Genomic DNA, 17,497 nt, shown 5'->3' with positions numbered 1-17,497 from the left:
AAGAAATCCCCCACCCCCAAGCGGAAAGCCCAATCCCAGGACCTAGAGATCACCACCCAAACCAAAGGCAGACACTCAACCGACTGAGCCACCCACGTGCCCCTCCATGAAGGAGATTTAATGTAAATGAGCCAAAGGATAAAACTAATGCAGGAAGTGAAAAACATTTGAAGAGATAAAAGATTTAGTGGGTAGAAAGATGCCCAGTTCTATGGCAACATAGGGAGAAGGGAGAGAACGAGCACCTGAAGACGTAATCTTAAAAGCACACATCTCCCTGTAGATAAACAGGCACAGAGCCTCTGCGTAATCCCCGGGGACAGAACGCAACCGGGGTCATCATCTCACTGTCAGCTCTGAAAGTTACGAGGTACCCCTTTTATCCCCCTGAAATGTGTTTTCAAGTACATCCTTCGTCAGTAGCCAGGGGTGAGAAGCTGGCCCTTTCAGCTGAGACAGCTGAAACCCCTAACACCATTTTTGAAAGAAATGTGGGTAATATTTAGCAAAAAAGGCCTAAAATGACCTTGCTCTTTGATCCATTCATTCCAGTCCTGCTAGACTGTCCTCTGACAGGAGTCCTATAGGGTTCAACAAAGGAAACATTCCAATCCTTAAAAATTTCCAATTTTCTGTTTGTGCTGATTCCAAACGTAAAACCAAAATGTGCAAAGGCAGGAGGAAGATTAAACAAATTACAGTATATTTATCTGAGGAATTATGCAGCAATTAAAATGATGGTTACAAAGCCTTTTAACGAAAAGATATCATTTACTGGGGCACCTGGGTGACTCAGCTAAGTGTCTACCTTTGGTTTGGGTCATGATCCTGGGGTGCTGGGATGGAGCCCCACATGGGCTCCCTGCTCTGCAGGGAGCCTGCTTCTCCCTCTCTGCTCTGTGGGGAACTTGCTTCTCCCCCTCCCTCGGCCTGTCGCCCCCCCTCTTGTGCTCTGTCAAATAAAATCTTAAAAAAAAGAATACTGTTTATTAAGGGACACAGGCAGAAGATAAAACTCACTGTGCTCCAAAATTGTACAAGGCATACAAATCATTATTTAAAAATCAATGTTCTGGGGTACCTGTGTGGTTCTGTTGGTTAAGCAGCTGCCTTCGGCTCAGGTCATGATCCCACGGTCCTGGGATTGAGCCCCGCATCTGGCTTGCTTCTCAGTTGGGGGGGGGGGGTCCTGCTTCTCCTTCTCCCTCTAACCGCCCCCCCACCACTCGTGCTTTCTCTCAAATTAAAAAAAAAACAACCTTTAAAAATCAATGTTCTAATAGCTGTGATGTTTCAGTGACAAGTTTTGGGTAATTTCCCCTTTCCTTCCCTCTCACAAGATGCAGGCACACTCAGCTTATCACAGAACCCCAAGGCCTCTAAACAGTCACCCTCCAAGCCTGCTCCCCAGTCACTGTCCTTAGGTTTAGGAACCCATCATCCCCATCTGGCTCGGAAGCCGCCTGTACAACCCAGAGATCTCTAAGGCAACAAACATCAAAATATTCATTTTTAGGAGCTTGAACTGCTTATTCTTGTCTGGAGTGGGGTATCTGCACTGATCTGACTCTAAAAACTGATCAAAGTAAAACATCATTTTCCTTATTCTTGTGCAAATTTAGCAAGATACAAAACATCTCCCCTATTCGATTTCATAATTGGGTGTGGCTGTTATATACGGAAATTGTCTTCCACATCTTTTTAAAGTAGGTTCCATGCCCGGCATGGAGCCCCGTGCAGGGCTTGAATTTACAACCCTGAGATTAAGACCTGAGCTGAGATTAAGAGTCAGATGCTTGGGGGTGCCTGGGTGGCTCAGTGGGTTAAAGCCTCTGCCTTCAGGTCAGGTCCTGATCCCAGGATGCTGGGATCAAGCCCCGCATCAGGCTCTCTGCTCAGCGGGAAGCCTGCTTCCTCCTCTCTCTCTGCCTGCCTCTCTGCCTACTTGTGATCTCTATCAAATAAATAAATAAAATCTTAAAAAAAAAAAAAAAAGTCAGATGCTTAACAGACTGAGCCACCAGGGGCCCCTTTCACGTCTCAAGCATATGTCCTCTGATAAGCCTTCCAAGTCTCCTCAATCCCCTTTCTACAGGTTCCCAGAGAACACAGTACTTCCCCTTCTATATAACTCCCAATTCCTTCTTTAATGCTTGCTTTCCAACTAAGACCATAAACGCTATATGGAGAATGTCTCTCTCAGCATAAAGGTGTACGGACCCTTGGTAATGAGTTCCCACCTTCCCTTGTCGCAGTGAGAACAGGACATGTGTCTGTAACAGCCTGGCATATGCTACCTGCTCTGGGGGAGATTACCACATACTCCCAGAGAAAAAAACAAACAATGAGCCAGAAAGTCAAAAACACGGATTTTTAGGGGCGCCTGGGTGGCTCAGTGGGTTAAAGCCTCCACCTTCGGCTCAGGTCATGCTCCCAGGGTCCTGGGATTGAGCCCCGCATCAGGCTCTCTGCTAAACAGGGAGCCTGCTTCCCCCCCTCTCTCTGCCTGCTTCTCTGCCTCCTTGTGATCTGTGTCTGTCAAATAAATAAATAAAATCTTAAAAAACAAACAAACAAAAAAACCCATGGATTTTTAGGCTGGAGCCATAGGAAAGCAATGGAAATTCACAGCAGGAATCAAGCCCTTTCAGCATGGTTTTCCAGGCTGTTCTATCTACCTGGAAGCCCCTGTCTTTGCCCATCTAACTTCTAGGACTCTTCAGGGTTTGCTATGGGGATCACCTCCTTAAGTCTGGTTTGCCTTCCCAGTCTATGCAGATTTGCAGGGGGCAATTAGTTTCTGAGAATGGCTAGAAACTATTCAAGGTTTCTTGCAAAGAATTTATTGATCACTGATACCTTCTAGGTTTCTTCATAGGTTCTTATGGAGACAAGGACACCATGAGAATAGGAATTTAGTCCCCAGTGTGTTCGTATTTCTTTAAAAATCTGGAAGGAATTGGGAATGTAAATAGTAGAGCCACTATGTAACACAATATCAAACCTCCTGAAAAAATTGAAAATTACCATATGACCCATCAATTCCCCTTCTGGGTATTTACCAAAGGAATTCAAAGCAGAATCTTAAGAGCTATTTACACACACACAGTGCAATTACAGTATTATTCACGATACCCAAGAGGTACGAACAACCCAAATGTCTCCTGACAGAAGGATAAAGAAAATGTGGTATATACACGCAATGGAATGTCATGCGGCCTTTAAAAAAAGGAGAACCTGTCACATGTTACAACGTGGATGAATTTCAAGGGCATTATACTAAGTGAAATAAGCCAGTCCCAAAAGGACAAAATACTGATTATGTCACTCCTGAGGGATCTAAAGTGGTCAAAATCCTAAACAGGAAATAGAAAGGTGATGGCTAAGGGAAAGGGACGGAGGATTAATGGGCAGTTTTAGTTTTGCAAGATGGAAGTTCTAGAGGTGTTTCATGACAGCGTGAATACACTTTAACTGTACACTTAAGAATGCCTTAAGATGGTGAAGTTAGTGTTACATGATTGTAACCACAAAAATAAAATAAACCGGGATGCCTGGGTGGCTCAGTTGGTTAAGCACCTGCCTTCAGCTCAGGTCATCCCAGGGTCCTGGGATAGAGTCCAACATGGGGCTCCTTGCTCAGCAGGGAGCCTGCTTTTCGCTCTGCCTGTTCTGCCTGCAGCTCTCTGTGCTCCTGCTCTGACAAATAAATAAATAAATAAATAATCTTTTAAAAATAAAATAAAAAACATTAAAATAAATGAAACCGGGGAGGCAATATGCTAAAATACCAGCAACGTCAGTTTGATACTGATCGCTGCTTGGAATTTCTCATCATTCTTCTTGCTGTTTCTGTACACTTGCTCAGTTAGTATGTATGGTTTTTCATTTTCTCATCTACAAAATGGGGGATAATTGCACAGAATATTTTAGCCATGAGAGCAGAAAATGTGTGTGCAAGAAAAGCACCCGGTGTGTAATGTACAGAAGCTTGGCAGTCATTGCTCTCCCCCCTCCTCCCTCACCAGCCTTCCAACGCACTTGGCTGACTCCCACTAAGAAACACAGGCCCAATTAATGGCGGACTGGCTCCACAAATCACAGGACATAAATGGCCATTTAAAGTCATGTCTGTTATTTCCGCAAGTCCAATAAACAAAATGGATGAGGAAATGAACATTTTGCTTTTATCAAATCTCCAACGATAGAACTATCCATTGCACGTATGTTTGTATGTTCGTGTGTATGTATGTATATATATTTTTTATGGGCACTGCTATAATTACATCAACAGCCTCTAGGTCATCCACAGAACAATGACCGAGTTTCTACATACTTCACCTTCAAACCCAAACTGATTTATCAGAATGGCTCAAGCCTGGGGAAACTGGGTGGAGCTGAGCTGTGGACAACCCGGACCTGGCAGTGGCCTCTCCCCAAGACGACACACTAGAGATTATTTCCTATACACAGCATAAAATTTTGTTAAGTTTTGTCTTATGGCAACTTTCAAAACTGGAGCTCATGGGGCACCTGCCTTTGGCTCGGGTCATGATCTCAGGGTCCTGGGATGGAGGCCCATGTTGGGCTCTCTGCCCAGCACAGAGCCTGCTTCTCCCTCTCCCTGTTTGTGTGTACTTGAGATCTCAAATAAGTAAAATCTTTAAAAAAACAAAAACTGGAGCTCATGTCTCTTCTGCAGCCCCTATACCATAATTCTAGGATAGACAGTCAACCCCTCTTTTTATAACCTGAAATCCCCTTAACACTCATACTACTTTGAAATATTTTATTACATTCTTTCTTGGAAAAAGTAGAAATTGTAAATTTCAGAAAAACAGATCGATGAAACAGAACAGAGTCAGAAAACTGGCCTCCTATTTGGCAATAAATAAAACCATACTCCTGACTTAAACCAAATATGAAAATAGATTTTGGGTAGATAAGAGAATGAAATATAAGAGATTAAAATGTAAAGCCACACCCAATGCTGGTAAGAGTATGGAGCAACCGGAAACAACATACCTTGCTGGTGGGAATGCAAAATGGTTCAGCCATTTGGGAAAGTAGTTTGGTATATATACATTTACCATACAATCCAGCAATCCACTATGGGCATATATCCAAGTGAAATGAAAACTTATATTCACACAAAAAATACATACATACATAAATGCTATGGCAGCATTTTTGGAAATAGTCAAAAACTGTTCAACTTGGAAATGGATCAACAGACTATGATACATTCACAGAGAACACTACTCAGTGATAAAATGGAAAAAATGATTGATAAAAAAGCAGTGTAGAAGGTGCCTGGGTGGCTCAGTGGGTTAAGCCTCTGTCTTCGGCTCAAGTCATGATCTTGGTGTCCTGGGATTGAATCCCGCATAGGGCTCTCTGCTCGGTGGGGAGCCTGCTTCCTCCCCTCTCTCTGCCTGCCTCTCTGCTTACTTGTTATCTCTGTCAAATAAATAAAACCTTAAAACAACAACAACAACAAAAAACAGCAGTGTGGATGAAACTCAAAGGCCATTATGCCAAGTGAAAGCAGCCAGACTCAACGGGGTTAATTTTAGAGCCTGATGGAACTCTTATTTTTTTTTTAAGATTTTTACTTAAGTAATCTTTATACCCAACATGAGGCTAGAACTCACACCACCATATCAAGAGTCACAAGCTCTTCTGAGCCAGCCAGACACCCACATCTTGCTTGTGATTATATATCTGTATCCACTTACCAAGACTTGCAACACTATACACAATAAAACATGTTACTGCATGTAAATTATACATTAATCCTCTTAAACGGAAAAATGTAAAGCCAAAAACCATGTAGAATGTATTTGAGTGTAGGGAGAAAAGGAATTCTTAAGACTTTAAGAGCACCAATCGTTAAGGCAAAAACAATTATGGGTTTGATTACATAAATACTGAAGACTTCTGTTCAAAGAGGATAGAACAGACAAAATTAACAAATGAGTAATGAAATGGAAAGAAAGAATTCTACCATTTAAAAACAATATGGGATTACCACTTGATATATAAAGAACTGTTGTAAATCATCAAGAGGCTTTGGGGTATCTGGCTAGCTCAGTAGAGCATGTGACTCTTGACCTGAGAACTGCTGAGTTCAAGCCCCACACTGGGTGTAGATTACTGAGCAAAAAAAAAAAAAAAAAAAAAAAAAAAAAATTTGAGGTGGTCATTTCTAAAAGAGCAAAAAAGATATGAATCTGCAAATTCAAAGGGTAAACTCTGAATGACTACAAAAATATACAGACGGCTTCTCAACTTCGCTAATCAGAGAAATACAAATTAAAATGGAATACCATTTTAGTCATTAGGTCAGGAAAAGTTAGAAAGTTGAGTGGGGATGTAGGAAAAGTAGGAACTCAAGCATAAAGGACAACAGAACTCTTAACCAGCAACTTGTGCTGTTAACCTAGGAAGCCAAACCACCTTTCCCTAAGTTGGGCTAGAATGGTCAGACTTTGCCAATGATTACCAAATTGTTTTTACTACCATTTCCAAACTCAGGACCAACCATAGACAAGAGGTTCCTGAAGGCCATCATGTAAGTTGTCCTGCTTCTAGTTAGTTTCTCATGCCAATAACCTCCAACAGTAGTGTACCTGGAAACTTTCTTTTTGTTCCACAATAAACTTTCCCACTCCTTTCAGTTTTTTTATACTGGCCATGGTGGCTGGCTCCTTCAACACAGTTAAGTTTTGAGTGAATACTGTGGGCTTGTTCTCATCTGGGTGGTCGTTTTTCAAACTAGAACCACTCTTAAGAACTGGTTATGCTGGGACGCCTGGATGGCTCAGTTGGTTAAGCGACTGGCTTTGGCTCAGGTCATGATCCCAGTGTCCTGGGATTGAGTCCCACATGGGGCTCCTTGCTCTGCAGGGAGCCGGCTTGTCCCTCTGCCCTCTTATCTGCCTGTGTTCACTCTCTCTCTGACAAATAAATCTTAAAAAAAAACCCACAAAACTGGTAATGCTGAGTGGAATTAAGCATAAGCTTACATAAGGATTGAGGAGATACTCTTGCCCAGGTCCTTAAAGGAGCAGGGATCAAACTGTTTATTAGTGGGGAGGTTGGGATGGTAGTGTGTGTGTGTGTGGGGCGGGGGGGGGGGGGGGGAGTTGGAACAGTTCAGGTGTTCATCACTAGACAAAATGATAAAATAATTGGGGACACATAAAGTTCATTAGAAATAGTGAATTAAATATGCGTAACAATAGATTATCTTTAAAAACCATTAATAGTAATAGAGGTCAAAAGCATGATTCCACTCACAAAAATTAGAAACACAATCATTGGGGTGCCTCAGGTGGTTAAGCATCTGCCTTCAGCTCAGGTCATGATCCCATGGTTCTGGGATCGAGTTCTGCACCAGGCTCTCTGCTCAGTGAGGAGCCTGGTTCTCTCCTCCTGCCTACTTGTGCTCTCTTCTCTATCACATAAATAAAAATTTAAAAACACAACACACTCACAGAACATTTTAGAAGAAAAATGCCCAGGGACTTACATGACTCGTATTAGTGGGTGGATACTAGAAGACAGACTGTAGAAACGAGTGGAAGAGCAATGGGAAAACACGAGATTTTGTACAGACTTACAACAATAGCAGGAATTGTACACTTGCACTAGAAATTCTTTACCCTTTCTCATACCCTAGGACAAAGCAACTTAAGCACTATCCCCCAGTAAACGCCACAAGAAAAGGGGTTTTGACTGTGTAGTAGGTCAATGTAAGCATTCATGTTGGCAGGTACTAGAGGATAGGCTTTCAATCTGGTCACTAGACGTGTTATCAGCATCAGCAGAATTGTTGCCTGACCTCCTATAATCATCTACAGAAACAGACTATTAGTCTAGATTAGTCTAGAAGAAAGCAGTGCGTGGGCGTAATGGAGTTCATAAACACTACATTAAGTTTCCTGGAGCTGCAATAACAAAGTATGACAAATAGGTGGCTTGGAACAAAAACACCATCATGGAGACTACAAGTTGGAAATCAAGGTAGTGACAGATTATGCCTCCTCCAAAGGACCTAACGAAATATCCTCCCTTGTAACAATTCTAGTTACATTAAGACATTATTGTTGGGGAAAGAGGGTAAAAGGTACATGGGACTGTACTACTTTCTCAATACCTTGTATCATGTCACAAGTAGACCAAAAGGTGAAAAGTACATTTACAAAAGAAAAACTGGGGGGAAAAGCCTGTAAGCCAGACAATGAAATCCAAGAGGGTGGAAATACAAAGATAATTGAGTACCTGATTAGTGTTTTTAGTTTTCTGACCAACGCATCCCCAGTGCAACTGAACAGCCTCCTGTTGTGCTCATTCTAAAATCAACTGGGGGACACCTAGCTGGCTCAGTTGGTAGAGCATGCAACTCTTCATCTCCTTAGGATTGTAAATTCAAGCCCCATGCAGGGTGTAGAGATTAAAAATAAAGTCAGCAACTGAGAGAAGGGCAACCAGCTTTAATTCATTTTAATCTACTGGTCAGGAACCAGGATTTCCCATCTACTGAGATTCTAATAATGCTGGGCACAAATCTCATCTCAGATTTTTCTAAGAAACCTGTAAGGAAAGAATGAACAGTTACAGATGAAAGGACTGGAGATTCAAGAGGCGTTAGTGACTTCCCTGGAGTTACAGAGTTAAAGCTCAAAGCTAGGGATACTGAGGCAAGGGCATTTGAAGTAACTATCAGTTTGCAGTAAGGTCCATGAAGGTCAGAGATGGAAAGACTCAACTGAGAAAAGCAGCTGATTTCAAATGTTGGGCAGTGGACATTTTTTTGTTTTTGTAAACTAAATATGCTAAATAAGCCCTTGGAGCAAAACCCATAAAATGGTTACCACATTCTCTTCCTTTCTTATCTATACATTGTAAATCAATTTATTTTATTCTGGACTAACAAGTGAGAATACATAAATGTCCAGCATTAGATTTGTTCTCTCCATGGGTTTATGCAATAAAATGTAAACAGTAACTATGTAATGACAAAATGCATTAAGAAAATGTGAGGTAGAAAAGTAAACAAATAAAGCATATTCAAAGGAAAAATGTTTAATTAAAGATTCAAGATTCACATCATGATAATCTAAAATTGAGTACTTGTGTTTAAACTTTTGCATTAACTTATCTTGCCATCTTTTTCCGTTTTTCTATTATTTCACCCCACCTCTCTCTATGGTTACAATGACAGATTCCCTCCCTTTCCCCAGTGGTGTATAAAGCCTACTCCTGCAAAAGCTACAGTGATTAATACTAATTTTAAAACATCCTTTAACTTGTACAACATTTTAGTAGTATCTGTTAACATTCCTTTCGCCTACTCCCCAAGTATACTGTTCAGTCCATCCTCCTGGGTAGATATGTGACATGTAATTTTGTTTTCCTTTTTGATTCTTGCTGTGGGAGGAAGGCAATATATATATTGTGTGTAAGCATTTATAGACCTCCTAGATTGTTAAAATATATCCTCCAGTAATTCTTTCAAAGAGGGTATGGAAGAAACAAACTTTGTGAATTCTTCGGTATCAAAAAATGTCTTTGTTTTTCCTTCAAAATCAAATGCAAGTTTGGCTGGGTATAGGATTCTAGGTGTAAAACCTTTTGCCTGCAGAACTTTTATGACATTGCTCCACTGACTTCTAGCATCTAGAGTATCTAATGATAAATCTGCAGTCAATCTGATTCTTGCTCCTCTATAGGTTATTTCTCTTTTTCTGGAAGCCTTTAGGATCCTTTCTTTGTCACTGGAATTCCCGAATTTCACCAAGATATGTCTAGGAGTGAGTCTCTTCTCATCAATCTTACTAGGTATTCGGTAAGCACTAACAACCTCAAGACTTGAATCCTTTAGCTCTGGAAAGTTTTCTTCTATGATTTCCTTAATTATTTCCTCTGCTCCATTCTCTTTATTACTTTTTTCTGGAATTCCTATCAAACGGATGTTGGAACTTCTTGATCTATCCTCTATGTCTCTTGACCTTTCTTTATTAATTATCTGTTTGGCCATTTGCACTGTATCCTTAGAGAATTCTTCAATACGGTCCTCTAGATTGTCCATTCTCTCTTCAAGTGTGTCTATTCTGCTATTCAGAATAACTATTGTGTTTTTTATTCCCAAGACCTCTGGAAGATAATTTTTAATATTTGCAACTTCCTCCTGTAGCTCTCTGAAGCTGCTAATTACATTTCTTCTAAAGTCTTCTTCTGTTTCTTGTATTAAGTCTGTTTCTTTAGATGTTCGCTTATCTGTCAACAGAGTTTTGTGTCGGTCTTTTTCAGTTTTCCTTAAAAACTTGATTCCTGATGGAGTACTCAAATTCGTACTTAAATGCCTTTTCTGCTTAACAGAACTTATCTCTAGTGATTTTGAGGGAGAGGCCAAAGTCAAGGTGGGACAGACTGTCCCAACTCCTTGGTTTTTCGGTACAGCCATTTCCTCTTTATTCTGGGTTTTTTGTACCATCTGATGTTTCACCAATTTTTTCTTCTCTAAGTCCTGAGCCAAATAATCATAGGCAATTTCATTAAGTCCATCTGAAGCCCATTTTTTCTCTATTTGGGAGGCTGTCTTTACACTTTCTACCTCTGAGTCCTCTCCTTCCTCCCACGATAAGACTACTTCCATTTCCCACTCTGAACCTTCTTCTTCCTCCAGCTCAGAATCTTCTACCTCTTTAACTGAAACAACCTCCAAGCCATTACTGCTTTTTTCTTCAGCTCCACATTTTATATTTACCACAGAGTGACACTGAAAGGCTGAATCCGGTTTCTCACATAATACTGAAGCTTCTTCTTCTCCCTCCTCCTCCAGCCCTGAAGTCTCCTCTTCCTCCAGCTCTGAAGTCTCTTCTTCATCCTCCTCTTCCAGGCCTGAAGCCTCTTCTTCCTCATCCAACTCTGAAGCCTCTTCTCCTTCTTCTTCCAGCTCTGAAGCCTCTTCTTCCTGAGTCTCTAAGTTGTTCACCTCCTCTGGCTCTGCAACCTTTACCTCTTTAACAAATAGAAAGCTCAAACCATCACTGGCTTCCCTCTCAGCTCCATGCTTTGAATCTAGTAGAGTTTTTTCCTGAAAAAATAAATAAATAAATAAATAAATAAATAAATCTTTGTATCATGTGTCTTTTAAAGGAATTAAACCTTCACTCTCTAGTCAGTAATCTGACTACATATTTTAACAATTACTAAGTATCTAGGAAATTATTTAAGTATTACTTGTTCTTGAATGCCTAGGAGCCCAAACAAGTCAAGTTTCCCCTGTGATTACCCCATCACACCTGCTATCTATGCAGCACCTGCAAATTTCCATGTCCTAATGTTTAGTGTGTTCCTCTATATCCCAAACACTGACTCTTAAGAACTTGTGTTAGTAAATGTCTGGTTACATGCAGGACCCTGCAGTAGAGACACTTCTCCAACTTGAGACACTACCCGAAAACTCCCGTTTACTTCCCTCCCCCCGAACTCCCCCCAAAAGGAAACAAAAAGTAAATCTAATACTTCTTAAAGATCTCACTGGTAGTTCAAGCTACAGCCATATTACTCAAAAGGAAAGCAATGTTTTGGTTAGGAATACAGGCTCAATTTTTAAGATTACTTTGTTCAGGGACACCTGGCTGGCACAGGTGGCCAAGCACATGACTCTCAATCTCAGGGTCATGAGTTTAAGCCCCACTTTGGGTATGGAGCCTACTTAAAAAAGACTGCTTGTTCAAACCCAGCTGTCACATATGCTACTGGTACATAAACTTGCTCTCTAGAAAAGCAACTACTTCAGATCGTTGTGAGGATTAAATAAGACAACCTAGGTAGGGAGCTCGAGACAGTATCTGTAATAGAAAAGTTGGCTCATAATATTCCTTGAAACCCTGTCCTTGCCTCTAGCTTTTCACTTAATGCTCCCTCTATTTACAGGATCTTCCCTATTTAGGGATGGCTAGTCACTATTTATCCTTCCACCTCCCCAGACCATCCAGAACAGGCTGGGCTGTGTACATCACCAATGGTGATTCTCAAAGAAATTGTTGATCCAAGTGTATTTCCTAATTCTATACTGTCATTTTGCAAAGATGCTACACTTCAAAATGTTGAGAGGGCAGGGGTATTAGGTGTTCTTTTGAGAAGCCATCAAAAATACTTGGTTACAATACAGGCCTCTGAGGATACAAATAAATGAGATATTCTATACATGAATTGGCAGAAATAATACTATTAAAATGTCTATACTACCCAAGGCAATCTGCAGATGCAGTGCAATCTCTACCAAAATTCCAATGGCATTTTACACAGGAAAAGAACAATCCTAAAACTTGTATGGAACCACAAAAGACTCCAAATACCCAATGCAGCCTTGAAACAGAGAAAGGCGGGAGGCATCACAACCTAATTTCACACCGTATTACAAAGCTATAGTAATCAAAACAGCAGGGTATTGTATGAAAGTCACAAAAACAGACACATCAGAATCAACGTAAACAGAATAAAGAGCTCAGAAAAAAACTCAAGCATATGTGGTAAACTAATTTATGGAAAACCCAGAATATGGAATGGGGATAGTCTCCTTGATAAATGGTGCTAGGAAAACTGGACAGCCACATGCAAAAGAAACTAGACTACTACCTTACACCACAGACAAAAATAAGAAATAGACACACATCCAAGATGAGAGACAGAATCTCTACAATATACCACAGGAATTACCTTTTAATATTGGAATCACATAAAATATTCAGAAATTAACCTGAAGTGTTTTCAATGAAATCAAATACATGGGAACATAATCTAATATGAAGGAAACAAAATTATCATCTAATATGATGTAAAAATAAAAATCCTTACATGAAATGGGTAACAGCTAGATATTAACATTAATGAACACCTGAATAGGCATCAGTAAGACAGGTTTATTTGCATTTCTGATTGCTAATGAAGATCTACCAGGACTACTTTATAGACTGAAAGTTCAACATATTTGTTAATTTTTTTTATAATCCTATTGCGTGAGGGCTTTGAATTTACTCACTTGTTTCTATTTTTCCCTTTTAATGAATTAAAAACTACTATCCAGGCCACCTGGGTGGCTCACTGGGTTAAGCCTCTGCCTTCTGCTCAGGTCATGATCTCTGGGTCCTGGGATCAAGTCCCACATGGGGCACTCTGCTCAGCAGGGAGCCTGCTTCCCTCTCTCTCTGTGTGCCTCTCTGCCTACTTGTGATCTCTGTCAAGTAAGTAAAATCTTTAAAAAACAGGGCGCCTGGGTGGCTCAGTGGGTGAGGCCGCTGCCTTCAGCTCAGGTCATGATCTCAGGTTCCTGGGATCGAGTCCCGCGTCGGGCTCTCTGCTCAGCAGGGAGCCTGCTTCCCTCTCTCTCTCTCTCTGCCTGCCTCTCTGTCTACTTGTGATCTCTGTCAAATAAATAAAATCTTAAAAAAAAAATCTTAAAAAAACAAATAAAAATAAAAAATAAAGCTACTACTCCAGTAATCACCCTTAAATACATAACCTATACATTTTTTTCAGTGTCTGTAATGAATATGTACAATCCCTTCTCAAATCTAACCTCTTCCAAGCTGCCACCACCACCCATTAAAAGAAAAAAGCCTTTTAGTCATTACTTCTAATGTCATGCTTTTAAGTAATTATTTCTTAAAAATTGGTTTAACCTTAGGAATAACTTTACCATTACTTATTCTCCGTACATAAGCTCCACAGATCTGTATACTTACCACTTTTTCTTGAATCCCGTACCTTCTTCCTTTCTTTATTTTTTCCTTTTGTGGGAGTACATCTTTCAGTAATTCGTTCAGAAATGGTTTTTGGCTAGTAAAACTGATGAGACTTTGCATATCTGCAAAGGTCCTTACTTCACCATCACACTTAAATATTAATTTGACTTGGCATAGAACTTTAGGTTCAAAATCATTTTCCCTCAGAATGCTGAAGACGTTACTCCACTGCTTACTCATGTCCAGTGCTGCTGATGAAAAGTCTGCTGCCAAAGTAAGTATCGCTCCTTCATCTTCTCTGGAGGTTTTTAGAATTTTCTCTGTATTCTTTGAGTTCTGAAGGACTTTTTCTTTGACCAGTTCATCCTCTCCAATCTCTCGTGTTACTTCCATATGGATGCTATGTTCTTCCCAATTGTTGTCTAGACTGCTTATGGCTTCTTCCACACTTCCCATGACTTTGTCATTTTGTGATTTATCATGTGGCAATTCCTTACCTTGGTCCATACTAAACTCTTCAGCTCTGTCTAATTTGCTACTCAGCTCACTTACTTCTTTTCTTTTAGAAGTCAACTTTTCAGTAGCTTCAACTATTTCAGAGTTTGCTCCTACTATCTTCTCTAGCAACTCTGTTTTTTGCGTGGCTAAACCTTTTATTTGTTGCAACTCCTTTTTGGTACTGGAGTTATTTATATTCTTCACTTCAGGCATTTTACTTTCTACTCCTAACATTTCCTTTAGGTCCTTTTTAAGGGATTCCCTTATCTCATCGACCATTAAGTCCAGATCTTCCATCAAGCCTTTAAACTTCATCAGCATAACTGCTGACATGTCTTTGCATTTTAAATCTAATACCTGAGCCATCTCCTGGTCAGTTTCTATCAAGTGAATTCTTTCCCTATGGGTGCTATTTTCCTGTTTCTTTGCAAGTCTAGCAATTTCTGACTCTACAATGGACATTGTGGAAATGTTGTTTTATTTTATTATCCTGAAGAGTAATTTTTGTTCTTGGAGGTCTGCTAGACTCCTCCAAAACTCAATAATCTTTAAAATATATTTATCATCTGAAATAAAGAAAGAAAAATCATTTACTGAAGAATTCTTTTGGTAAGCACAATGATCAGGAATTATCAAGATGGTTATGAAGTAAACTACAGCACAAGTACTCCACAATTTAAAGGTAACAAGATGGGTATATGCATACCAAAAAAAAAGAAACCAGAATTCAAAATTCATACATTAAAACCCGATTCAAGTAAAGCTTTGAATGCCATAAATCAACCAAACAGTAGACTAAAAACACTGATGGAAGTTGGCCAGTAATCCTATACTATTAACTTTGCTTCCTATGTTTTCTGTGAGGATTAAACAGATTACAAGAAAATAGACATTATTAAAAAAAAGTGTACCACACCAAATTTTTTAAGTTGAAGGTGATTTGAATGGAATCTTACACAAACTGGAAAGGGAAGTCCCCCCACCTCCCCTTTTTTTATTGCAGAGGCTTAACATTAAGACTTTAATCTCTTAAAACCAGCTCTCGGGCAGGGCACCTGGGTGGCTCAGTTGGTTAAATGTCTGACTTTTGATTTTGGCTCAGGTCCTGATCTGAGGTGTGGAGCTCTGCTCTCAGTGGGGTGCTGCTTAGGATTCTCTTCCTCTGCTCCTCCTTCCCCACCTTAACGCAGGCTCAGGCTCTCTCCCTCTCAAATCAGTAAGTATTTCTTTCTGAAGATTTTATTTATTTGACAGAGAGACAGCAAGAGGAAACACAAGCAGGGGGCGTGAGAGAGGGAGAAGCAGGCTCCCTGCTGAGCAGGGAGCCCGATGCAGGCCCCAATCCCAGGACCCAAGGATCACGACCTGAGCCAAAGGCAGACGCCCAACAACCAAGCCACACAGGTGCCCCTAAATTAAAAAAAATTTTTAAAAACAAAAACCTACCCAGCTCAAGTCAAAGAATTATTACTTTCCAGAATGCAAATATTAAGGCATATGCTGTGGAGAACAGAATGACTAAAACCCATGCCTACTTCCACCTCACAAAAGCCCCTTTATCTTTGCTTGAGGAGACTCACTTAGATTCTTCCTACTACGGTCCTGACCCTGCATGGTGGAGAGGGAGACCACCTCTTTTCCTCATCCATTAGTTAACAGGAATGGGAAGTGGGTATGCACAACACACCCACTTTGGACAACAGCTGGGACACTTGGTCCTGAACCTTTTCCTCTGCAACATCCAGCATGTCTTCAAGTTTTAACCAGGTGAGTTTACAGCTGACACACTAACAACTGTATCCCCTATAGAGTCATCACTGCTGTCAAGACTCCAGCTGCTTTAACTTGCAGGTATGAAAAATTACATCCCCTTTAACAAAATTCAGGAACTTGATGGAAGGAGACTAGGGTAAATAACTGCGGGGCGCCTGGGTGGCTCAGGGGGTTAAGCCTCTGCCTTCAGCTCAGCTCGTGATCTCAGGGTTCTGGGATCGAGCCCCCCCATCGGGCTCTCTGCTCAGTGGGGAGTCTGCTTGCCCCCTCCTCTCTGCCTGCCTTTCTGCCTTCTTGTGATCTCTGTCAAATAAATAAATAAAATCTTAAAAAAAAAATAAAACAACTGCTAGCTATTATCAAAGCTGATGGACAGATGAGAAAGGGGAAATAGGATGCTTGAGTACTGACAACAGCTCTGAGGAACAGAACCAGAAAACCTTCCAAGCACCTACTGGAAGGGTACAAAACACCCATCATGGGAACCGAAAATCCCCCGGAATTAAGTCACCTGACTGGAAAGAGAAAAAGAAAAGTCTGATCTGGTTTAAGGTTAATAAAAGATGCATATACATCTATACATAATCCCAATAAAACTTGTGAATGCAGATATGAGCCGTCTAAGTTTCCACATCACTCACATTTAGTGAGCACAGACTACATGCTAGTTACTGTGCTCGTGAGTAAAGGAAAAAGATTAGAAACTGACATGGATGGGTGACTTAGTTAACCGTCCAACTCTTAATTTCAGCTTAGGTCATGATCTCAAGGTCCTGAGAGCAGAGATGGAGCCCTACATGAGGCTTGTGCTGGGTGCAGAGCCTGTTTAATATTCCTTCTCCCTCTCTCTGTCCCCTACCCCGCAGGGGATCTCTCAAAACAAAAACCAAAAAACCCTGACACAGACCCTCCCCTCCATGAACTTCTATATCAAATGGCAACTGTGCCAACTTACAAATTAAGGGTCAAGGATCAGGGGTGTCTACCCCAGGTGTCATCTGATGTTTTCAGGGAGGCCCAGGAAGGCTTCCCGGCAGAAGTAGCTCACACTGAATCTGAGAAATGAGCAGCAGTCACATAGCAAAGAATGGAAGCAGGTACATTCCACACAGAGGAGTAACTAACTACCCACTAGGCTAAAGTGAGCACCTGTGGAAAGGTAACCTACAGAGGGAGAGAGCAAAGGGGACAGCTTTGGTGGATCTGGCTTCCCTACTAGACACATGCTTGCTACATACCGAAACAAAGGGCCAAGAAAGAGCCAAGGTTTTATTTTATTTTTTTTTTAAGATTTTATTTATTTATTTGACAGACAGAGATCACAAGTAGGCAGAAGCAGGCAGAAAGAGAGAGAAGGGAAAGCAGGCTCCCCGCTGAGCAGAGAGCCTGACGCGGGGCTCGATCCCAGGACTCTGAGATCATGACCTGAGCCGAAGGCAGAGGCTTTAACCCACTGAGCCACCCAG

The 17,497-nt window shown here is 40.9% G+C and overlaps 1 protein-coding gene across 1 annotated transcript; it reads right to left on the bottom strand.

Annotated features, from left to right (window-relative positions):
- Positions 1 to 9,468: 9,468 nt before the first annotated feature.
- On the bottom strand, positions 9,469 to 14,729 carry L1TD1 (LINE1 type transposase domain containing 1; the record flags this gene model as incomplete). The annotated part of the gene is made up of 2 exons (XM_032839777.1): positions 9,469 to 11,104; positions 13,761 to 14,729. Coding segments are annotated over 2 exons (2,580 nt in total), but the record flags the coding sequence as incomplete, so codon positions are not given.
- Between the last annotated feature and the right edge of the window lie 2,768 nt (positions 14,730 to 17,497).

Source organism: Lontra canadensis, unplaced genomic scaffold (assembly GCF_010015895.1).
Source record: "Lontra canadensis isolate GAN:19392208 unplaced genomic scaffold, GSC_riverotter_1.0 scaffold109, whole genome shotgun sequence".
NCBI lineage: Eukaryota > Metazoa > Chordata > Mammalia > Carnivora > Mustelidae > Lontra > Lontra canadensis.
Note: the sequence above shows the minus strand (reverse complement) of the source record. Positions and strands in the feature narration are given on the sequence as shown.